At 45.2% G+C, this 23,584-nt stretch overlaps 4 protein-coding genes across 4 annotated transcripts in view; 2 read left to right on the top strand and 2 right to left on the bottom strand.

Annotated features, from left to right (window-relative positions):
* LOC117042618 (zinc finger protein 208-like) overlaps nucleotides 1-4,386 on the bottom strand; it is a 48,347-nt gene extending 43,961 nt beyond the window's left edge. The window contains exon 1 of the mRNA XM_033142166.1: nucleotides 4,273-4,386. The gene's annotated coding sequence lies outside the window, so the exon portion shown is untranslated. The remainder of the gene's footprint in view (nucleotides 1-4,272) is intronic.
* Nucleotides 1-23,584, top strand: part of LOC117042654 (oocyte zinc finger protein XlCOF6-like) — a 663,370-nt gene that overhangs the window by 256,299 nt on the left and 383,487 nt on the right. The gene's annotated exons all lie outside the window — the stretch shown is intronic.
* Nucleotides 5,738-7,677, top strand: LOC117042422 (zinc finger protein 1 homolog). The gene is made up of 4 exons (XM_033141969.1): nucleotides 5,738-5,779; nucleotides 6,224-6,326; nucleotides 6,941-7,061; nucleotides 7,209-7,677. Exons 1-4 carry the CDS (start codon nucleotides 5,738-5,740, stop codon nucleotides 7,630-7,632), a joined length of 690 nt encoding a protein of 229 aa, XP_032997860.1. The 3' UTR covers nucleotides 7,633-7,677.
* On the bottom strand, nucleotides 12,250-22,633 carry LOC117042724 (E3 ubiquitin-protein ligase TRIM39-like). The gene is made up of 8 exons (XM_033142346.1): nucleotides 22,203-22,633; nucleotides 21,509-21,604; nucleotides 20,253-20,483; nucleotides 18,806-18,828; nucleotides 17,694-17,812; nucleotides 15,554-15,586; nucleotides 13,963-14,094; nucleotides 12,250-13,266 (listed from the first exon to the last, which is right to left on the bottom strand). Exons 1-8 carry the CDS (start codon nucleotides 22,614-22,616, stop codon nucleotides 12,749-12,751), a joined length of 1,566 nt encoding a protein of 521 aa, XP_032998237.1. The 5' UTR covers nucleotides 22,617-22,633; the 3' UTR covers nucleotides 12,250-12,748.

Below are 23,584 nucleotides of genomic sequence, written 5' to 3'. Positions count from 1 at the left end.
AAGCTGTGAAGAGCAACATTATAGGAGAGGTGTTTCCAGCTACCCCACCTCTGGTCTTTAGAAGACTTGCAAGTTGCTGTAGGAGGAGAGGGACTCTGAGCAACTGAGCCCTGGGATCATCATCCAAGGTGCTTCTTCGTGTGCCTCCTTCACAAGAGGCCTGGAGGGCAGCAACATGGGAATGGCCTTTTAAGTGGTGGCTCCCCATTTGTGGAATGCTCTCTCCACTGAGGTTCACCTGGTGCCTTAGGTGGCAGCCAAAAACATTTTTCTATAACCAGGCCTTTGGCTGATTAACATTATATGGCCTTTTAAATGTGTTTGTGGGAGGGGGGCGCTATTGGTTTGTTTTTGTTTTATTATGCCTTTTGTATTCACATTTTGTATTTTTTGTGAATTACCCTGTGATCTTTGAATGAAGGGCAGTGTACAAATTTAATGAATGAATAAAAATAACATCATGGGAAAGGACCAAGGTGAAACTGTCAAGCTTCCTTGTTAACTTTGCTATTGGATATTATGCTATCTTCTTATATTTATGGTACAGAAATGTTGTTGTTGTTTTGTATGTTGCTATATTTGATATTGTGTTCTTGCTTTATTGTGCAATTTTGTAATTGTTTCGCAGTGCTCGGCTTTGAAATACATTTCTGCTTCATTTGTTGTAAGCCACTGAGCAATTCTTTTTTTTTTGTGGGGAGTGGAAAAGCAGCATACAAATAAAACACTGAATGAATGGAGAGCTTTAAAGGTTAAAACCAGCACTTTGAACTGAGCGTGGGAACACATGGGGAGTCAAGTGGCAAGGAGAACCATATCTCAGCTTTCCTCAAGTTAAATACAGACATTTTCTCTAGGGCTATTGTGGAATCTGCTGAACTGAAATGGAGATGGCTTTTCCCATTATTTCCCCCCCCCTTTCTTACACCCACATTTTCCTCTTCTACTATATGCCTCAGAAATTGCTCTGTAAGCAGTCTAGCAGTCTGTATGCATGCCTTCTCAGAAAATGCAGGAATTAATCTATTTGTTGAAGCTTGTGTAATAGAGCTTTGCACATGCTCTTGTGCCCTGGAAGTTGTTTTTATATAGAAAGTGGCTCTGATCAGAAATGAGAGAAGCCCATCAACCCCCACAACCCCCACTTCTGAATTTGCCACAAAATGCTGTGTAAGCTGGCTAGTCCAGAAAGTCAGTCACAATATGAGCTAACTGATGTCTGGTGTCTGTTTTTAAACTTGCATAGGTCAGCTGTATGGGCAAGAAACCAGCACAGGCTGGCAGATGCAGAGAGGACAGGAGGGGGCTGGGGGAGAGACTAGAAAGTTCTTACTTTGCAGTTTGGCCGTACAAAGGGGGGGGGGGAGAAGCTAATCTGTTATTTTTGCTTGCTTGAGTGTAGTTCCTCTTTTGCCTGCTCATTTGTAACTCACTATGAGAGCCAGCGTGGTGTAGTGGTTAATAGCGGTAGACTCGTAATCTGGGGAACCGGGTTCGCGTCTCCGCTCCTCCACATGCAGCTGCTGGGTGACCTTGGGCTAGTCACACTTCTTTGAAGTCTCTCAGCCCCACTCACCTCACAGAGTGTTTGTTGTGGGGAGGAAGGGAAAGGAGAATGTGAGCCGCTTTGAGACTCCTTCGGGTAGTGAAAAGTGGGATATCAAATCCAAACTCTTCTTCTTCTTCTCCCAAAATTGGTTCAGGGCCTCAGTCTTTGAGAGATATCTCACAGGGGTCACCTGCGCAGGTCAATAAATGCTGACCTTCCTTGGAAAGATTCAGTGTCTGTCATCATTGACTGGAGATTCCTGCAACCTTTCCACACTCAGCTGGTACCTTATTCTCCAACCCCACCTCAAGCTGCCAATTTCTTTCTTCTTTTTTCTCCCCCCCTAGAGCTTTTACGTTTATTCCTTCTTCCAAAAACACCTTTATTCTCTTATCCCATTACAGTCCCAGTTTTTAAGAAATTGTGATAATGAATATCAGCTTTCCTTTCTAATGTACTTCGAATAATATTAACACTTTCTCTCACTTTCTAATTACCTCCCCCTACCTCCTCTGGCCTCCTCTCAGAAGAGGGAGGCCTTACTTCCCTAAACATACACAGCTTCCTTGTCATCTTTGCTCAGGAAACGAGGAGCTACTGGTCCTGGCAAGAGCTTCTGCCACAGAACTGACCCAATTTAGAGGCCACAGCATGGCTAGGAGATATGGCAGGCACGTGAAAAGCTCACCAGCCAGTCTGTGGTATGGAAACCCACCTGAAAGGAGGCCCAAGGCCCATTGGTGGCTTACAAGCCCATTCTTTGAGATGCACCACTTTTAAGCGATTTCAATTTAATATTGTATTTATATCGTTGTAGTCCATTCCAGCGACTTGCTTGTGAAGGACAGATAAAGTACTACTAGCAAATAAACACAGCATAATAAATAAGATTATTACTGCTCTTTATTAGTGGGTAAAGGGCAGGCAAGAATTTCCAGTATGCGTTTAAGTGGAGTTTGATATGAAACCAAAACCTTGTTGGCTCTAATGTCTTCCAAACGCCTGAGTTACATCCTGTTGGGATTATTGTAACACACTCTGGGTGGGGCAGCCACTGCAAAATGCTCAGAAATTTCAACGGGATCAAAAAGCCGCAGAGAGATTGCTGACCGGGAATGGTTAAAAGTAGCATATAACACCCTTGTTACAACAGGGCCATAAAAAGTGCTGGTTGTGACCTGTAAAGTCCTATACAACTTGGGTCCTTGGCATCTGAAAAACCGCATTGCTTCATATGAACCTGCCTGATCTCTGTGATTTTCATGGGAGGCTGTTCTCGCAGGGATGCTTGCTGAGGGTGCAGGGCAGGGCCTTCTTGGCGTTGGCACCCAGACTTTGGAACTCCCTCCCTGGAGTGGTTAGACTGCCTCCCTCCTTGTCCTTCCACCGGCAAGTGGACAGAGGACAGGATCACACTTCAAAATGACCTTAACAGATTAGAGAACTGGGCCAAAGCAAACAAGATGAATTTTAAAAGGGAGAAATGTAAAGTACTACACTTGGGCAAAAAAAAATGAAAGGCACAAATACAGGATGGGTGACACCTGGCTTGAGAGCAGTACATGTGAAAAGGATCTAGGAGTCTTGGTAGACCATAAACTTGACATTAGTCAACAGTGTGATGCAGCAGCTAAAAAAGCCAATGCAATTCTGGGCTGCATCAATAGGAGTATAGCATCTAGATCAAGGGAAGTAATAGTACCACTGTATTCCGCTCTGGTCAGACCTCACCTGGAATACTGTGTCCAGTTCTGGGCACCACAGTTCAAGAAGGATACTGACAAGCTGGAACGTGTCCAGAGGAGGGCAACCAAAATGGTCAAAGGCCTGGAAACGATGCCTTATGAGGAACGGCTTAGGGAGCTGGGTATGTTTAGCCTGGAGAAGAGAAGGTTAAGGGGTGATATGATAGCCATGTTCAAATATATAAAAGGATATCATATAGAGCAGTGTTTTTCAACCACTGTTCCGCGGCACACTAGTGTGCCGCGAGATGTTGCCTGGTGTGCCGTGGGAAAATTACTTTATATATAGTCAATATAGACACAGAGTTAATTTTTTTAACATTTTCTAATGGTGGTGTGCCTCGTGATTTTTTTCATGAAACAAGTGTGCCTTTGCCCAAAAAAGGTTGAAAAACACTGATATAGAGGAGGGAGAAAGGTTGTTTTCTGCTGCTCCAGAGAAGCGGACACGGAGCAATGGATTCAAACTACAAGAAAGAAGATTTCACCTAAACATTAGGAAGAACTTCCTGACAGTAAGAGCTGTTCGGCAGTGGAATTTGCTGCCAAGGAGTGTGGTGGAGTCTCCTTCTTTGGAGGTCTTTAAGCGGAGGCTTGACAGCCATCTGTCAGGAATGCTTTGATGGTGTTTCCTGCTTGGCAGGGGGTTGGACTGGATGGCCCTTGTGGTCTCTTCCAACTCTAGGATTCTAAGTTAAGACTTTATTGTCCCAACAGACTTTGGGGAACTGACTGCTTTTTAGTTAAAGGGCTGGCGCCCTGCTGCTCTTATTGCAATTATTTGTCTGAGATTTTCTTCCCCTTCTCCCCACAGCATGGATTTTCACAGCGCTAATTACATTGCACATCCAACTGTTGAATGGAAGTGCGGAAGGAGAGCGCAATTATGGGATGTCGAGGCCCCCTCCCCTCCCCCTCTTCTCCCGCCTGCAGCTCTTCTGCTCCCCAAGAACCAGGCAAACCCGCCTTCCAACTTACCGGAACCGGGCGAGGCCTCCCTCCAGCTCCTCCCAATGGAAGCTGCGATGACAGGGGCTCTTGGCAGGGAACCTGGAGCTTCCTAGCAAACACAATCAGGCATGCATTTTTTTAAAAAAAATTTTTTTAACAAAAAGCAACAGAACAGTTTGCAAATTTGCAAGGGGAGAAAGAAGAAGGCGGCGACCACCAGCTCCGGAAGATTGCATTCGGCAGGAAGGAAGGTTCTTCTCCTCCCCCAAACCCTCTTCCTCTCTAGCCATCCGAACTGCGCTGATTTAACCATTAGAGAACCACGGGACGCTTTCATGGACTATGCATTTTTATTTCTATTTTTTTATTTCTATTTTTTTTAAAGAGAAGGCATTAAAATGGTATGTACTTTGCCTGGGAGGGGGGAGAAAACCTGATATCTTACCGGCAGGCTGTATTAATCTGAAAGGGGTCACGCTGGCCTTTCCGCCCCTTTCCTTCGATGAAAGAGAAGATCCTTTGTTTGAAAAGGGCCCTGAAAGGGTTAAGTGGAGAGAGCATCGATTTCCTAGATAGGCTTGAAAGGTCACGGAACGGCGCTGGATTCCTCTTCCGGCCCCTCCCCTTTGGCTGGAACAGGGGGAGGGGGGAACGTTGCAGCTGTCAGCTGTCAGGGACCTCGTTCTTTGTAGTGCAATTGCAATAGCTGTGCCAGTTTTTTCTTTTTCTTTTTTAACAGCAAATATAATTAAACTTGAGATAGTCACGGTCTGTTTTCTGTCTGTTTACAGTGGTTGTTTCTAATGATTTAGGTGGCAACCCTTGGCAGGCTCACCTGGGGATAAAAACTCACCAAATAAAGTGGTGGAAATATGAAATAAATATGCTTAGGATTGCACCCCTGGTTTTTAGTGACTGTTCCCTTGATGAGTGAGGATGGGAGCAGGAGTCCCAACAACTTGAGGCTCAGAATCAGCCAGTGCTCCCCCCAGGGGGCACTCAAGGGTACGCAGTACTAGCACATCTCTCTCTTTGGTTGTTAAAAATGTGTAGCACTTAATGTAACAACCTCATAGCACCAGCACCTATTTTTCTAGGGGGGAAAAAGCCCTGGGTTCAGCATTCCTGCTTTATGCTGATTTAAACGTTGCTGTTTTCCACCTTGCCCTTCCCAGATCGTACTTCCCTTTTCATTTTGATACATATTTTAATGAAATGTTTTATTCTTGTTGTTAATTTCTATTATGTGAGCAGCCTGGAGAGGACCTTCCCTGGAAAAGGGCAGGATATACTGTGCAATAGAATCCATGGGGGAACCGTGTTTGTGTGTTAAAGTGGCCCTTCACGCCCACTTTCTGGCCCTGCTTTGCACCCACCCTGAGTGCTTTTACCTAACTAGAGGAGGGGTGTTTGTTGTAGAAAGTAGCTTTCTGCAAAAAGGCAAAATTTCAATGACTTGCACCCCCCACTTTTATCTCTGGCCCCTGCTGACATGTGCCCCACCCCCACCCCAGAAGGGAATGTGGCTCTCAGGGTGAAACAAATTCTCTACCCCTGGAATGAATGAATGAATGAATATGCTCACTTGCTTGGGAGAAAACACACTGGGACTTCTTAGTAAACATGCATTGGCTTGGACTGTAAGCAACACATGTGTTCTCCCCACCCTCTTCTCATTTTATATCATTTGATTTAGGCATCTGGCCAGGAGGGTGGTATTTGGGGGGGGGGTAGGGGCAGCAGTAGCAGCAGCCCTAATTTTTACATCTAGTCATTTCATTAAAATCCAGCTCGCTTCTTCTGCAGGGTTGCTCATGGGGTTAATTGCACAGAGCTCTGTTGCCTAGAGAGAACCGGGAATGTGTGTGCATTGCATGTATGTGTGTGAAAGGGAGAGAGAATGAGAGTTTTTAAAGCTTGCCTAAAACCTAGAAACATATGCATGTTGTTGACTTCCTCTCCCTTTCCTCCACTCCAGGTTCCAGGGCTCTTGGAAGAGACCATTATTAATGCCTCCAAGTCAAAGCAAGATTTACCAGATGCTGCAAAGATGCAACTGTCCATGGAAGCCACACTGCTGGGTAAGGATTGATGTGTGCAAAACGGTCAGCTGCTGGAGCCCCCTTTCCACTGGTAGAAGAACATAGGAAGCTGCCTTAACCTGAGCCAGACCCATTGGCCAATTTGGCTCAGTATTACCCACACTGACTGGCAGCAGCTTTGCAGGATTGCAGACAGGAATTGTTTACCAGGCTTTCCCAGAGATGCTGGGGATTCAATCTAGCACTTTCTCCAAGCAAGACAGATGCTCTGCCACTGAATGATGGCCCCTCCCCAAAGGATGATGATGATTAATTTATACCCTGCCCATCTGGCTGGGTTTCTTCAGCCAGTCTGGGCTGCTTCCAGCACATTAAAAACTTCCTGATACAAGGCTGCCTTCAGATGACTTCTAAAAGTTGTGCAATTCTTTATCTCCTTGACATCTGATGGGAGGGCGTTCCACAGGGCGGGTGCCGAGAAGGCCCTCTGCCTGGTTCCCTGTAACTTCACTTCTCACACGGAGGGAACTGCCAAAAGGCCCTCGGAGATGGACCTCAATGTCCAGGCTGAACAATGGGGGTGGAGACGCTCCTTCAGGTATTTGCAGCAGCTCTGTCTCATGCCCACAAATAATGATTCTGTTTATTCCTAGGAGTCCAAGCCCCAGTGCTGGAGAATGAAGAGGAGCCCTTTCATGTGAAAAGTCCCGAGCCTGGAGATGTGGGATCCAGCGGAATATCCTTAGAAAGAGCCAATTTCTTCCAGGCTCCCAAGTTGGAAAAGATCCCTGGAAGCAAGGGGGGACCAGAAAGGCACCAGGAAAGCTACCTGTGGAAGACAGCACAGCAGGCCTTCCTCTGCGAAGGAAGTGGCCAGACTTTCCACGAAAGCGTTGTCCGCAACAGGACATGCCCATGAAGCAGCATCGCCAGCACCGACTATGAGAAGAGTCTCCACCAGAGCTTGGACCTCCTCAAGAACCAGAAGAAATGGCTGAGGAAGTTCAAATGCTCCTACTGCGGGGCCACGTCCAACATTCGAGCAAACATTGTCGTTCATGAGAGAATCCACACCGGCGAGAAGCCCTACGGCTGCTTAACCTGCGGCAAAAGCTTCAGCCGGAAGTCGACCCTCGTGCGGCACAAGAGGACCCACACAGGGGAGAAGCCGTACGAGTGCCCGGCGTGCGGGAAGAGCTTCAGCATCCGGTGTAACCTTTTGCGGCACGAGCGGGTCCACACGGGAGAGAAACCCTATCATTGCAAATGCTGCGGCCAGAGCTTCAGTCGGAGGCTCTTGCTTGTGATTCACGAGAGAACCCATGCAGGAGAGAAACATGCATAGAAGCTTGGGAGTATTGGGGGAGAGATGTCACTCTTTCCCTGCCTCTTTCTCTCTCTCTCTCTTACATAGGAACTTCAGAAGCTGCTGAGTCCACCTAGCTCAGTATTGTCTACACAGACCAACAGCAGCTCTCCAAGATTTCAGACGGGGGGAACATTGCCAGCCCTACCTAGAGATGCCAGGGATGGAATGGGGAACCTTTGGCATGTGAAGTGTGTGCTTTGCCACCATGATGCAGGCTCCTTTGCTCCACTGTGTGTACACCCTGCTGCTTAAGAAGAGGGAAAAACAAGGAGCAGAGCAGAGATGCAGCAGGCTCCCTTTAGCTCACAGGAGATGCTTCCCATGTGATTGAATGGAACACATGAAGCTGCCTTCTTCTGAATCAGACCTTTGGTCCATTTGGCTCAGTACTGCCCACACTGGCTGGCAGCAGCTTTCCAGGGTTTTGGACAGCAGCCTTTTCTCCAGCCCCCACCAGGCATTGAACCAGGTGCAGAGCAGATGCTCTCATCCACAGGGTGCCAAAGAACCAACGGGCAGGAAATCGCACCATTCAAAATTGGAGTGAACTCTTTATTAGCAAAAACACGATATTCCCACACCTGGCTGAGTGCCAGGCCTAATGAGCTCAGCGGCTCATCCCCAATAGATCTGGCCTCATGATTCAGTTGCTGAGACTGAAATTCCCCGTCTCCCCACAGCCATTTTAAGACCTGTTCTCTTCAAGTAATCAGATACTACACCTGCTGCAGCTTGCCACTGCTCTGCCCCCTTTAGCTCTCTTCTGGTTCTGGGAATCAAGAGGGGAGGGGAGCTTGTTGCAGCAGGAGGGGGAGACCCCCATGTTTCTTCCCTAGCCTGTCTCATCTTTGCCTCTTGGCCTCCCTTCTCCCACTTGCCTGCTTCAGATTCTGCCTCTGATTCTGGGCTTGTTTCTGCCACCAGCTTTCTCAGCTCACTAAGCTCTGTTACCTCTTCTCCTTCTGACCACTAATTGTCATCACAGCACCACTCCCTGGACCCTGGGTCTTCTTCCCTTGCAGCTAACCCAGCTGTTTCCTCCCACTCTTCCTCCATGTCTAACCAACCCACGACACTGAGCTGTATCTCTTTCCATTTGTGACACTCAAGAGGGGACAAAAATCTATTCAGAATAGAGAGGCTATGAAACAATGCAGCTTAAATATTTGTGACTTCATTTGTTCACAACCACCCCTTGTTACCATTCATCTGCTCCCCCACAGAAAAAAAAGTAAACTCCTAGGAGTAGGGAACTTTTTTATAAAATAAAAACGCTTGTATTTCTTTGGCGAAAGCCTCATGTAAATAAGAAGAGTAAAATACTGGTACTTAAAATTTGGGGGAACGTGTACAGAGGAGAACAAACGGAGGAGAGAAATCATTTGAGTGCTCTGAATATGACGGAAGATGCACACTAGTCTTTGTGAACATCAGAAAGTCCACACAGAAAAGAAACAATAAAGATGTTCACATTTCAATATATTCTGTGGTTTGGCTTGCCCATGTGAAGTAATATATTCATCTATTCAGTTCTGCCCACCCAAAAAGGCCATACATTGTCCTCTCTCCACCCCCACCCCCCATTTTATCCTCCCAACAACCCTGTGAGGGAGGCTAGACTAAGAAAGAACAATGTTAGCTAGTGTGCGTTGTGGCTAGACCTGCACACACACTGCACATTTGAAGCACACCACCCCTTCGAAAATGTAGTTGATTTCCACATTTATAAATGTAATATATACGGGAAATTTATATCGTATTTCACAATATTTTTGTACACATACTTGCCAGAAGTTGCAAAGGAAAGCAAAGCCCTTGGTGGAAATTGTGTTTATCAATATGGGGGGGGGGGGAATAGTGGCACCCAGTGGATGATCTAGGTATTGCAAGAGATATTTCAGGGGTAGCCAACTTGCATACAAGGAAACACTTTCTGCCCCAGAGAGTTCAATCTTGATTTCACTTCCTGCTTAGTCATGAGGAGAATGACCCGTTAGGTGTATAAATACTGAAAGACCAACATTCCAGACGTTCAGCATGAATTGTGCTACACAAAAACACAAAGGATGTCGCTGTAGCTAATTTTAATTTTTGTGATGACAGCTAAAACATGCTTTGTATCTATTAAAATAGTCATGACCAGAATTTTGATTTTTTTTTTACCATCATATCTGCCCTGTCCAACACACACACACACACACACACACACACACACAGCATTTTGCACAGATATCTTACCGTTTATCATTTTGCATGCAAGAACCTCCCAATTAACAATAAACACTGGGCACATTAAAATCAATTAAATATAAATAAAATTACAGGTAGGTAGCTGTGTTGGTTTGCCGTAGTCGAAACAAAATAAAAAATAAAAAATTCCTTCCAGTAGCACCTTAGAGACCAACTAAGTTTGTTCTTGGTATGAGCTTTCGTGTGCATGCTGTTTCAGTGTATCTGAAGAAGTGTGCATGCACACGAAAGCTCGTACCAAGAGCAAACTTAGTTGGTCTCTAAGGTGCTACTGGAAGGAATTTTTTTTATTTTTTTATTTTATATAAAAACAATTAACTGATCAGTAGAGCAATGATTCTGGTTTGGAGAGAAACCCCAATTCTGATGTGTGTTTTATCTCCACAGGTAAAAAAGGGGAGGACCAGAGGTGTAGCTAGCTGCTCGGCTGCTGGGGGCGGTGTGTGCATCCTGCAGACAGGGGCGGGACGAGCCACCCATGGGGATGGGGCGTGCTGCGTGGAGCCTCTCTGCCGCCTCCCCCTCAGCTGTAGGGTGGCTGAGGGAGAGGTGGTAGGCAGACGCAAGTCCCATGCTGCCGTTTTAGGCCACATGGAGCCTGCAGGTGCATAAGCCACCACATCACTCCCAGTGCTGGCCCCCGCAGTGTGGCGCCCAGTGCCAGCCGTGTTTCGTTTGTGGGAATTATAGTTTAGCCAGGCGCTGGCATGCCACGCCCTTCTATCAAGATAGAATAATTAATATACAGTGTTGGCATGCCACACTTAATTAATCAACCTACAGAGCCTCAACTGGCACACCATATGGCTCTGTGGGCATTGTGGGCACCAAGTTGGGAAACACATGTTTAGGCAGAGCAGGAGAACAAAGGAATAGCTGGAAAAGTACTGGGGGATCATGAGGTGTTCAGCAGGAGGGGGTGAGTAAGTGAGAGCAGAGCACGTACACAATGAAGATGTCATGTGGGTGTAGCCAAAGGAGCAACTTCCATATTTGGTATTAGAAGGCACACCATTCCTTATTTGGTACTTTGGAGTTCTCTCTGTATGTTAATGTTTAACCTAGCTGTGAGTTTTCAATAAAAGGAGCCCCCGAGAATGCCTTGTGGTGGCCTTCGCTTCACATCATCCTGTTCATCGTGTCAGTTAATTTCCCACAATCAACAATAATATTAGTTTTAATATCTAATATTTCACCGTAACATTCATTAGGTTTGTTGACTGAACTGTGAGTTCAGTTGTGAGCCCAATTCTATTTTTTTTAAAAAAACTTAACATTTTTGTCACTTTGTTATCCCCCATCAGGGGTGACACCCAGGGCAGACCACACACCCCTTCCTCTGCCACTGATTAGTGGCTCCCAATTAGCCTGTACTCAGGAAAATGAAGTACAAATACTATCAACAAACATACAAAATACAAATTCAGTCAACTAAAAATAACCAGCATAAAGTATGCTCCATAAAAAGCAACACAAGATGAATAACAAGAAAATCCACATTAAAGTCCAGCAAGAAGGAACACAAAATAGTTCTAAGAATTAGGATGTGTTAAACTAGTATGATTAAAAAGCCTAGGAGAACAAGGAAGTTCACCCGGGGGCAAAAAGTTCTTTGGGGAGCATCCCATAACTCGGAGGGGGGGGGTTTACCACAGAGGTCTCAATGTGAATTGTAGGGAGTGTGGTTCCTTCAAGAAACTGCTGGACTGCAGTTCCCATCATGCCTGAACCCTGGCCAAGCTGGCTGGGGCTGAAGAGAGCAGGAGGCCAGAGACATCAGATATTTGTAAACTGCTTATTTTGCACAATCAAGCAATGTATAAATTTAACAAAAAATAATAATACTCACAATAGAATCCAGTTCACTGCTAAACATTAATGCAGCAATCCTATGTGCAGGAGGAAGTTACCGTATATACCCGAGCATAAGCCGACCCGAATATAAACCGAGGCACCTAATTTTCCTACAAAAACCTGGGAAAGCTTATTGACTCGAGTATAAGCCGGTTCACCTTTGCCGCTGTGGAGGAGGAGGAGGAACGAGCAGCCCGAAAGCAGCCCTTTGGGCTGCTCCTTCCTCTTCCTCCTTTGCCAAGTTTGCATTTATGCAAGCAGTTCAGGAATGGAACAAGCTGCCTGGGGAGAGTAAAGAACCGCCGTTCTTGTACGCTTCTTAAGGAATGGTTGACTGGGGAGAGCGGGTGGCGGCATGAGCGGAGAGAAAGGGCTTCTTTCTCGCCGCCCCCGCCGCCCGCCTCACTCGAGTATAAGCCGAGGGCAGCTTTTTCAGCACAAAAAATGTGCTGAAAAACTAGGCTTATACTCAAGTATATACAGTATGCTGAATTCAAGGAAATGTACCTCTGTTAAGTGTGGACAGGAGAAACTGTGTTCACCAAATGAGCTGAGGATGGGGCCTTGCCTCTCTTTATTTCCCTCCTGCCTGAGGTCTACAACGCAATCAGCATTCACTGCTAACGTCGGAGGGATTATTTTGTGGCGATCAACTTCAGTAGTATAATAATGTCTGCATCTAAATTGCTGGTGGCGGTTTTGTGGGCAGAGAGGCAAAAATTGAACCCAGGACTGACAGTGACGGAAGCTAAACCCCTTTAAAGAATAGATTTCAGGGGGCTGTTGAAGTGTAAATGGCCTCCTTAAGAACTAAATGACAGTGGGGAATTCTGGGGAAGGGAATGAAAAAGCAAAACCCGTTTTTGCTATTTCTACTAATTGTGACCAAAGTGAATCCTTCCCCAACTGCTAATAAGTGTTTGCTTTATAGAGCAACCATTCTGGTCTGGAAAGGAACTCTGCCTGAGTGTGTGATGCAGTTGTCTCCTCAGGCAATTTTGAGGTGGGTTTTATCTCCCCACAGATAGAAGAAAGGGAGGAGGGTCTCTCCAGAGAATGAGGCTCCTGAGAAAGTGTAGAGTTCGGCTCCTGAATCAGCATTGAGAAAAGTCACTTCCCCTGCTTCATAATTCAGAAACACTCGGATCCTCTTGAGCTCCCCCCTCGGGAAGAGAAAAGGGACATCAGGGGGGTCGAAGGCCTTGTATTCTCCTCCCCACCTCCCCACAGCCCAGATCCCTTCCTCGGAACTTAAGTGAAAGGAGCCCTTTCTCCTCAATGACTTCCTGGCGACCCCCACTGCCCATTCTCCCTCTCTCTCTATAATGACCTCCCAGAAATGTCTGCCTGCTGCAAGTCCCTCTCTCCCCAGCACAGAAATAATTGTGTCGAATCTCTCGGGATTGTCAGGCAGGTCTTGACGCGGGGCTCCCAATCTCACGCTTTTGCGATCCTCGGAGAGGGCAAGAATACGATTAGCTGTGTCTGGATCCAGTGTGACATTTGCTGTTTTGAGGGAAGGTGAGGAAAAGGGAAGAGAGGCAGAATGAGCTGAGACAGAGACGGACATCCTGATCCAAGACAGAGTTTGGATTTGGATCTGATATCCCGCTTTTCACTACCCGAAGGAGTCTCAAAGCGGCTCACATTCTCCTTTCCCTTCCTCCCCCACAACAAACACTCTGTGAGGTGAGTGGGGCTGAGAGACTTCAGAGAAGTGTGACTAGCCCAAGGTCACCCAGCAGCTGCATGTGGAGGAGCGGGGAAGCGAACCCAGTTCCCCAGATTACAAGACTACCGCTCTTAACCACTACACCACACCACCACAGATGCCAGGAACCAGTTTCCCTCTCAAATCTATACGACTTAAGCAATTATGAGGTGGGTTTTATTTCCCCACAGCCAAAGTAAGAAGGGGGTGTGTGTGGAGCGTCTCACATAAGAATGCACAGATCAGTATTAAATAAAAACACCTTCCTCCTTCATAATTCAGAGTCACTTGGATGCAGTTGGGCTTCCCATTCAGGGACAGCAGAGGACCACCAGGAAGGTTGGAGGTCCTGTACTCACCTACCGACTTCCCCACAGCTCAGATCCCTCCCTCAGGACTTGAGCCCTTTCCCCTCAGAGACTTCCTGACGGATCGCCACAGCCCACCCTTCCTCACTTCCCCAAAATATGTGGCTCCTGTGGATCCCTTACATCGGATTGCAGAATGGAGAGCGTTGAGTCTCTCAGGATTGTTCAACAGGTCTTGACTTTTGTGTCCGCATTTCACACGTTTACGATCCTCAGAGGGATGAGCTGCTGCTTTTTGACCCATAGTGATGTTTGCTGTTGAAGGGGAGCAGGGGAGAGATGAAGAAAAAGAGAAGAGAGGAAGAATCAGCTGGTGTCGTGATCCAAGAAACACCCAGGAAGCACATTCCCTCTCAAATCAATAGGATTTCCTGGCACTGCCTTTAGGATTGGGGGAGCCATTTTTGCTTCCCGAATTTGCTCACAATAAAAACATTTCCTTTTGGATTACAAATCAGGGTTTTGTTCTTTGCAGTCCACGTATTTGTATTCTGTCCTGGTAGTTTGGGACAAGAAGGAAAACTGTCCAGAAGACATTTACTCAGCTTTTCTGTGTGAGAGAAGAGTGGAAGATGCGAGTTTGGGGGTGGGGAGAATTCACCCACTTTTCACCATTTCAGATTTCTGTGAGGGGGCAAGCAGATAAGCAGTGGGCAGCCATAAAAATCTTCATTTCTTCACTATGGTTAGAGAAGGGGACAGTATCAGTTTAGACCGGGGTAGGCAACCTAAGGCCTGGGGGCTGGATGCGGCCCAATCGCCTTCTCAATCTGGGAATCAGCGTACTTTTACATGAGTAGAATGTGTCCTTTTATTTAAAATGCATCTCTGGGTTATTTGTGGGGCCTGCTTGGTATTTTTACATGAGTAGAATGTGTGCTTTTATTTATTTGTGGTTATTTGTGGGGCATAGGAATTCGTTCATTTCCCCCCCCCCCAAATATAGTCCGGCCCACCACATGGTCTGAGGGATGGTGGACCGGCCCACGGCTGAAAAAGGTTGTTGACCCCTGGTTTAGACCCATCAGCTAATTCTGGCTCAGCTGGAGACAGAATTAGAGGTGTCAATGTGGATCAACAATTATGAAAACAATAGTGAATTTTGATTGTAATTTGCTACTGAGCTTTCTGCAAAGTGATTTTTCTGCATAATCTTTCATGGGATCTTGCACCAGTGGGTGTTTTGAACCTTATTGCATTTTGAATCTTATTACAGAATTAATACTAGTCTCAGTTTTTTGCTGCATCTCCAAGTTCCATCTGCCACTGCACACACTTACAAAGATGAGGTTGGACATTTTAGGGTGTCTGCTGAATCAAGGGTTACGTTTATATCGGGAAATAGATCAAATTAAATAACCTAGCAGATTTCCTTGCCTTCCTTCAGAATTGCTATATCTGTCAGGACACTCCTTTTATTCTGTGCATTTGTTGTTTAATTCATTTCATAAAAAAAATTATACACCACTTTAATTGTATAAAAAAACTCTCAAACTGGTTTACAAAAAAGATAAAATAATAAAATTATCACTAAAAAAGATTTCGACAGTAAGTTAAAGCATACAAAAAGTTAAAACCACAGTTGTACATATGAATAACCTAAACATCGCTATAGTGCTACAAAGCTATTGATGGATCCAAAGTCTGCAGGACAGGCTGTTTAAGCCCCGTGAAATACCAGTCCCCAGCCTCTCCTGTGAATTTGGTATTTTACCTTTCCAAAGCTGCTGTCTGAGTAACTGGGCATCTGAAGAAGAAAAAGATACGAAGCTTTAGCACGACAGTGTTGTACCTCAAATAAACCTTGTTACTAAAATATCATTTCATATCCACAGCATCTATTGTGTCTTTAATACTAAGTAGTAGAGCAAACAATTTTTAAAAAAGAACAAGAAAATCATCTGAAGAAAAGAATAAAAAACTAAACCATAAAAATCAGAAATGGTGAGCCTGTAAGTCTAGAGGCGGGAAAACATGTAAGGGACCACATTAGAAAACACCTTAAAATCCTTCAGCATCCATCACTGAAGTTCACCCCTGAATTAGCTGATTTGTTGTGGAGTACTGAAGGATCATCAGAACAATGCCCATCTTTTAAAAGGGCACAGAGGGCAAATGGATGCAGATTAACTTCTGTTCCTATGAAACTGGTGAAAAAATAGCTGATGTTGGAATGGTTAGACACCTGTATTCTTGGGGTTTATCCCTATCTTAGGGGAATTGTTAAACATAATCAAACTTGCAGAGGAAAAATCAGCAGAGCTCTCATGCAACTAGAGCAGGCATCCCCAAACTGCGGCCCTCCAGATGTTTTGGCCTACAACTCCCATGATCCCTAGCTAACAGGACCAGTGGTCAGGGATTATGGGAATTGTAGTCCAAAACATCTGGAGGGCCGAAGTTTGGGGATGCCTGAACTAGAGCTCCTGCCTTACCAAACTTTTGAAATTCTTTCAGACTGTTAACAAACATTTAGGCAGAGGCTATTATTATTCATGCCCTGACCCTCCGATCTTGCAAGATTGTGGGAACTCTTGAGGTATTATTTTTTTAAAATATGATTTTTATTAAATTATCTGTTTTACAATTTCAGATAAACATTTTACATACTTAAGATATCAGTGACTTCCCTTCTTCTACTTCCATGGTTCATTTTACATATCTTATATCCCTACATATTTTACAAAAACTATACCAATCGGTTTTCCATTATTATATCCATCAAAACTTATTTACACTGTGGAATTTATCTTAATGTTGCCAAGAGTTTTCTGCTGTACACAATTATTTTCCATATATTCAACAAAAGTTTTCCAATCATCTTGAAACGTATGTTCTTCTTGTTCTCTTATTAAATCTTGTTAAATCTGCAAGTTGTGCATATTCTGTCAACCTAAGTCGCCAATCTTCTTTAGTTGAACTCTTGAGGTATTAAAATAGTTGCCTCCCTACATTTGGCAGCTGCAGGTGGAAACCTAAGGAGCAGATAGCTCAGGATGTTGCTCCACTGCTGGGAGACAACAAGGCTAAGTCAGCAGTAGAGGAACTGAGTCATCGTTGATGCCCTTTTCAACACCCTTCCAAATAGCAAAACCCAAGCAGAGTTTGAGAACCTCCAAAAGGAACTCTCTAGATTGTGTTGATGGGCAAAAAAACGGAAGGTAGTATAATTGTAAACCAACACACATCAGAGTAGAAAATCCTGGCTTTACTATAGACCCTGGTGCCTTTATTTGTGGTGGCCAAGATACAGTACAGTTGTACCTTGGATCCCAACTGCCTTGGTACTTGGACGTTTTGGCTCCTGAACGCCGCAAACCTGGAAGTGAGTGTGTTCCAGTTTGTGAATATTCTTTGGAACCCGAATGTCCAATGGGGTTTCCTTGGCTTCCGATTGGCTGCAGGAGCTTCCTGCAGCCAATCAAAAGCTGCACTTTGGTTTTGGAATGTTTTGGAAGTTGAACGGATTCCGTTCGACTTCTGAGGTACCACTGTATATCTCCCACCAGCACCCCTGTGCCCCATGAGTGACAATTAGTATTATTATTTATTAAATTTGTATAGTGCCCTATTACCTTAGGTCTCAGGGTGATTCATAAGATAAAAACACAGTATAAAAACACAAAATCAAGATAAAAACAAAAACAACCCAATAACCCCAACACATTTCAAAAGGGCATTGGATGTCAATAAGCCAATGTATATGGGGCATTCTGGGGGAAGCTAGTGGCAGCAATGCCACCAAGAAGGAAGATATGACAGTGCTACCATGTCTGTAGCCATAACAGAATACAATGAGAGCTATGGAATAATGTAATGCCCAGGGTAAAATCATCACAACCATTCTTCTTTACCTTTGAATTGCTTCACGACACCCTCCAGAAGTGGATTTATGTCACAGAATTCCGAGATCCCCCTCTTCAGCTCTTGAGGGAAAGCAGCTGAATTCTCCAGTCTCTCTCTTTGCTCATACCTGGTGAAGAAAAACAATGGGGCACAGAGTGGAGGAGATTTTGCACATCTTGCCTTTCTAGTGTGTGATGAGATCCTTGACAGGAGTGCCAGCCGTGCTGGTCCTAAAATCTATCAGATTCCCTAAGTCTCTATGGCTGGACCATCTCTCTCCCACACTTGCATGTTGGAGTAGCCACATTCAGCCCAAACCCAACTGGTGAATGACCCATCCCTGACAACAGACAAGCACCCACCAATGCCCCAACCAATGGAATACCGGTATTTCCACACTGTAGCAAATGCCAGGTGAAGGATATGTCCAGACACATTGAGACAACCCCATGGAGGCAATGAAGTTCCAAGATAGTCCATTTGAGGTAGCTTCGATGCTGACATTGAAGTTCCCCAATACATCCATGGAGAGGTTCTCCAACATCACATTGGTGATTACCTCCCCCCAGCTCAAACAGCCGGCACCCTTAGATTCTGAGATACTGGGGGCGAAAGCATAGGAGGCAACAGCTTTGATGTAACTGCCCACCCAGTCCTTTATACTTTTGCTTACCTCCATATCTCCCACCTACCATCGCAGGGAAGGCAGTCCCACCCCATCCCCACACCCGTCACTGGCCCAGACACACTGTTCCTGAAAACCACCTCTAATAAAACACAAGGTTACAGCAAGTTGCCAGTGTTTAAATGAAATCAGCTAGGAGATACCTAAATTTAAAACCTGTCAGGCACAACTTGCACACCCCAACACTCAACAAGGATGAAAAGTCTCGACACTTCCTGTTTCCCACCCCTAGGGGGGCACAAATTCAACACAAGGTTGTGTGGCGTCCCACAGTCTCTCCCCCAGGAGCCCCTTAAATGCTAGTTTTACACTGTAGTGGAGTTCTACAGTGTCACCCCCAATAAACCCTCAATGGCCAATTTTCATCTACTCTCCTCCCGGGACCTTCCTTTCCTCATGGAGTGATGCTAATGGAAATGAGCAGGATCCACTTACCTCTGCAAAGTCCCTCTCACATCCTAGAAGGGAAAAGAGAACGGAATTCACTGTCTACCACAGGCCGCACTACGAAGGCCCCCTTCATACCCTGGAACGGATGCCCTCTGGCCCATTCTATCAATTTTATTTTTCCAATTTTAAGTTCAGAAATTCAAGCCCCACTCTGTGTCCCATCTGACAACAGTCCATGCTGCCCAACTTCTCAATCCCCCTCTTTCTTTGGTCACCGTTACTGAGCTCCGTTTTAGGCAAATCTATATGCATGGTAAATGTGATTACCCCAGAAACAGCAGTGTGGAATAGAAGAAAACTTTGGTCAAGAGACTAGCTCATGACTGAAATAGGCCCAAATGCCTTTCTTGAGGGCAGAAATGTTTTTCTGTATGGAGTGTGATAACTAGACATGCTGACAAGGCCTTAGTTGAGTCAAGACAATACAAGTCTGTGAAGAAGATGTAAGCTTTGTTACTTGGCAGCCAGTAGGACTGCATGACCTGCAGGAGAATGTCTGTTCCCCAATAAAGCTTGGCATCACATTGACCCCTAAACCAGTGAAAACTGTTTTTATGTGTGCTTTTCCCACAGCCACTCATTTGCCAATACAGAACTGATTTTTAATGAAAAATGTTGGGCGTAATGACAAATCATAAACTTTGGGGTGGCAATTTAGATTTTTAAAAGGGTGTGTACTCATTGCTAGTGCTCACTTTCCTTAACATTATTTTTCCTTAGCTCTACATTTCCTTAGCTCTGAATGTCAACACAGGGCCAAACTGGAAGGCATTAGCAGGCAAATCTTTCACAAAGAGCAGAAATGTTTCAACCAACTCAAAAAAGGATCTCTAGTCTGTAGTAAGGTGGGAAGCGAGAGCTGGACCATCAAGAAGGCTGATCGCCGAAGAATTGATGCTTTTGAATTATGGTGCTGGAGGAGACTCTTGAGAGTCCCATGGACTGCAAGAAGATCAAACCTATCCATTCTTAAAGAAATCAGCCCTGAGTGCTCACTAGAAGGACAGATCCTGAAGTTGAGGCTCCAGTACTTTGGCCACCTCATGAGAAGGGAAGACTCCCTGGAAAAGACCCTGATGTTGGGAAAGATGGAGGGCACAAGGAGAAGGGGACGACAGAGGACGAGGTGGTTGGACAGTGTTCTCGAAGCTACTAACATGAGTTTGGCCAAACTGCGAGAGGCAGTGAAGGATAGGCGTGCCTGGCGTGCTCTGGTCCATGGGGTCACGAAGAGTCGGACACGACTGAACAACAACAACAACAAAGGTGGGTAAACAATCCCAGTTCTCTTGGATGCTCCAATACACAACAGACCTGACTAGAGACATCATAAATTGAGCCCCTTTACAATTGAAGGAGGAAGATAAAGGTTTGCAGGTAACCTTGTCCTGATGTGGAACTACAGTATGTGTTGTGTCTGCCACAGTCTTACCCGCAGAAGTTCAATTGCTTGCTTCTGACTCTTCTCTTCCATCTCCTGAATGATCCTTTCAAGAGAGGAGAGTTTTCCGGAGAGTCTGGCCAGGTGCTCACCCCTTTTCCTTGCAATGTCCTTCTCTGCCTCTTCAATCTGGTTCAATAGTTGCTTTTCTTGTTCTTCCAGAAACTGGTGCAGTTGTCTGAACTTCTCCACAGTCTTCTGCCTCTCAGTTGCTGTTAATTTCTGCAAGCACACAGGAGGAGGAAAAGAGGAGGCAGAGAAAAGAACTTGGTCAGCTTCTACAACATTAGGAGGGTTATGAGATCTCCACAGGAAGGGCATGTCTGACTGTTCCTAGGTATGAAATCAACATCCAACTGCTAGAAACCCACTTTGGGAATTGATTGTAAACATGGGGGCAAGAGAGGCAGGGATTAAAACACTCGCTCGGCCCTCTTCATTGCCATATTTGTTGTCTTCCATTTTTTGAAAGGCAACAGTCTGAAGAAAGGGGCTTTTATATCCATTAACTTTCCCTGCACAATGTCAGACCCAGCATAATCAGAGATAAAAAATGTTAAAGCCAGTCCCCATGGACAAAAAACACTCTTTCCTTAATTTAGACTAGCAACTTTCATTTCATAGAAATGGCAGAGACTAACTAACATGGTTGGACAGTGTTCTCGAAGCTACTAACATGAGTTTGGCCAAACTGCGGGAGGCAGTGAAGGATAGGCGTGCCTGGCATGCTCTGGTCCATGGGGTCACGAAGAGTCGGACACGACTGAACGACTGAACAACAACAACAAACTAACATGTTTATTTTAAAGCCTCAAGGCAGCTGATTTCCTGCTGCATAGGGTGAAGTGTGCGTTATAAGCCATTTCTTCATGAAAATAATATAGAAAATGAATTATATCAGGGGAAATTGCTTTGCCATAATATGTACAGTGCACACATGGAAATTCACACTAAAATGCTGGTGAATTTTATTGAGGATTTAAAACAACAACAAACTGATGTGGTATCTGACGAAGTGTGCATGCACACGAAACCTCATACCAAGAACGAACTTGGTTGGTCTCTAAGGTGCTATTGGAAAGAATGTTTTTATTTTTTATTTTGTTTTGATGTGGAAATGTGTAGAACTGAACTGAAGATTGGAAAAATGAGAAATGGAGAGAAAATGGACAGATTTTCCCATCCCTCCTCAGCCATGACTTGGATCTTCAAGTACTTCTTCCCATCCTATTGATAGTGACACTTACAAGGAGGTCTTGGCTTTTCTCCTCCACATCTGTTCGATGTGTCAGAATAGCTTCTCTCTCTTTCCTCAGATTCTTCAGGCGGCTACAAATCAATCCCTAAAGGGAAAACAAAAGCTCAGGTTTGAATGATACAGAAAGACAAACACACACACACACACAGAGAGAGAGAGAGAGAGAGAGAGGAGTTGAATATTCTGCCTACTTCCAGTGGCAAGTGGCTCTGGTATTAGCTTATTATGTAGTAATAATAATAATAATAATGATAATAATATATTTATACCCCACCCATCTGGCTGGGGTTTCCCTGCCACTCTGGATGGCTTCCAACAGAATAATAATAATAATAATAAATTGATCAAACACTTAAAAACTTCCCTAAACAGGGCTGCCTTCAGATATCTTCTAAAAGTAAGATAGTTGTTTATTTCCTTGACATCTGATGGGAGGGCGTTCCACGGTCTAACCTTTGATATATGATATCTAGCTTCTAGTTTTTGAAATCTGCTCTGGCCTTTCTGGGCTTTTACCATCTTGGATCTGAATTTGCGGGGGGGGGGAGTTGTCATGCAATTTACATGATAAACACCAGTCATGTAAATAGTATTCATGCAACTCGTATTCAGAAGCATAATAGCCTCAATGAATCCACAGTTATCCCAGCCCCCCAGCCCCCAGATCCACCTTGATCTCCTACCTTGTACTCCTCAGAAGCCTCCTCGAGGGGGATCACTTTGTGTCGTTCATGTTCCTTTGATCTGTCACACACCACACAGATGGGGGTTTCGTGGTCTTTGCAGAAGAGCTTCAGAAGCTCCTGGTGTTTTTCACAGACTCTCTCCTTCTCCCCACGAAGACTGAGCTTCTTGGTTATTTCCACAAAGTTAGCCAGCTGCCGATTGGGGATGAGATTCTTTGGCTGGACTGTTTCTCTGCAGTGAGGGCAGGAAGCCCGCCGTGTGGCTCGCCCTCCCCAGCACTGGCTCAGGCAGGATCGGCAGAAATTGTGCCCACACTCTGCGATGGTCACTGGATCCGTGAAATACTCCAGGCAGATAGAGCAAGTGGCTTCATCGCAGAGATCCTTCACGGGGCTCTCAGCAGCAGCCATGGCTCCCTCACGCCAGAGACGGAGTTTAGTTTCACTTTCTCAGTTTTCACTCACTGGGCGTTTCCTTCCTGGAAATGACTCACAATCTCAGGGCTGACACGTGTGTGTGTGTGTGTGTGTGTGCGCGCGCGTAGCTGCTTAAAATTTTCCTGAGTATTGTTTTAATGATTATTTTGTTTTGCTTTTAATGTTGCATACTACCAGGATATTTTATGAAAGGGCAATGTGAGAATACTCTCCGAAATTAGTAAACAAAATCATTGGCATCACGGAGGAACAGAGTCTGCTTCAAGAAAATCCATGTGCCCAAGGGAAGACGTGTGTAGAAGAGGATGGTTGTCGTTTTTAATTTTTACAAATAACAACAGCCCATATTTGAAAATGCCAACAAGTGAAAATGCTAGCTGGATTAGGTAAAAGTATAGGACCCCTGGATGGTTTTGTTGTTGTTCAGTCGTTCAGTCGTGTCCGACTCTTCGTGACCCCATGGACCAGAGCACGCCAGGCACCCCTATCTTTCACTGCCTCTCGCAGTTTGGCCAAACTCATGTTAGTAGCTTCGAGAACACTGTCCAACCATCTCATCCTCTGTCGTCCCCTTCTCCTTGTGCCCTCCATCTTTCCCAACATCAGGGTCTTTTCCAGGGAGTCTTCTCTTCTCATGACGTGGCCAAAGTACTGGAGCCTCAACTTCAGGATCTGTCCTTCCAGTGAGCACTCAGGGCTGATTTCTTTAAGGATGGATAAGTTTGATCTTTTTGCAGTCCATAGGACTCTCAAGAGTCTCCTCCAGCACCATAATTCAAAAGCATCCATTCTTCGACGATCAGCCTTCTTTATGGTCCAGCTCTCACTTCCATATATTACTACTGGGAAAACCATTGCTTTAACTATATGGACCTTTGTCGGCAAGGTAATGTCTCTGCTTTTTAAGACGCTGTCTAGGTTTGTCATTGCTTTCCTCCCAA

The sequence above is a fragment of the Lacerta agilis genome, chromosome 2 (assembly GCF_009819535.1).
Source record: "Lacerta agilis isolate rLacAgi1 chromosome 2, rLacAgi1.pri, whole genome shotgun sequence".
Classification (NCBI taxonomy): domain Eukaryota; kingdom Metazoa; phylum Chordata; class Lepidosauria; order Squamata; family Lacertidae; genus Lacerta; species Lacerta agilis.
The sequence above is the reverse complement of the archived record's forward strand: the minus strand, read 5'-3'. Positions and strand labels throughout refer to the sequence as shown.

What these genes read in the sequence shown, in the direction of transcription:
- LOC117042422 (XM_033141969.1), top strand. Translation starts at nt 5,738, where the DNA reads ATGTGCCCCACCCCCACCCCAGAAGGGAATGTGGCTCTCAGG. An exon ending in AAGGGAATGTGGCTCTCAGG is followed by an intron (nt 5,780 to 6,223) that starts GTGAAACAAATT and finishes CCTCCACTCCAG; the next exon opens with GTTCCAGGGCTCTTGGAAGA. An exon ending in AATTTCTTCCAGGCTCCCAA is followed by an intron (nt 7,062 to 7,208) that starts GTTGGAAAAGAT and finishes ATGCCCATGAAG; the next exon opens with CAGCATCGCCAGCACCGACT.
- LOC117042724 (XM_033142346.1), bottom strand. Translation starts at nt 22,616, where the DNA reads ATGGCTGCTGCTGAGAGCCCCGTGAAGGATCTCTGCGATGAAGCCACT. An exon ending in GTGAGAGGGACTTTGCAGAG is followed by an intron (nt 17,813 to 18,805) that starts GTAAGTGGATCC and finishes TTTCTTCACCAG; the next exon opens with GTATGAGCAAAGAGAGAGAC. An exon ending in TCTCCATTCTGCAATCCGAT is followed by an intron (nt 13,267 to 13,962) that starts GTAAGGGATCCA and finishes CCCTCAAAACAG; the next exon opens with CAAATGTCACACTGGATCCA.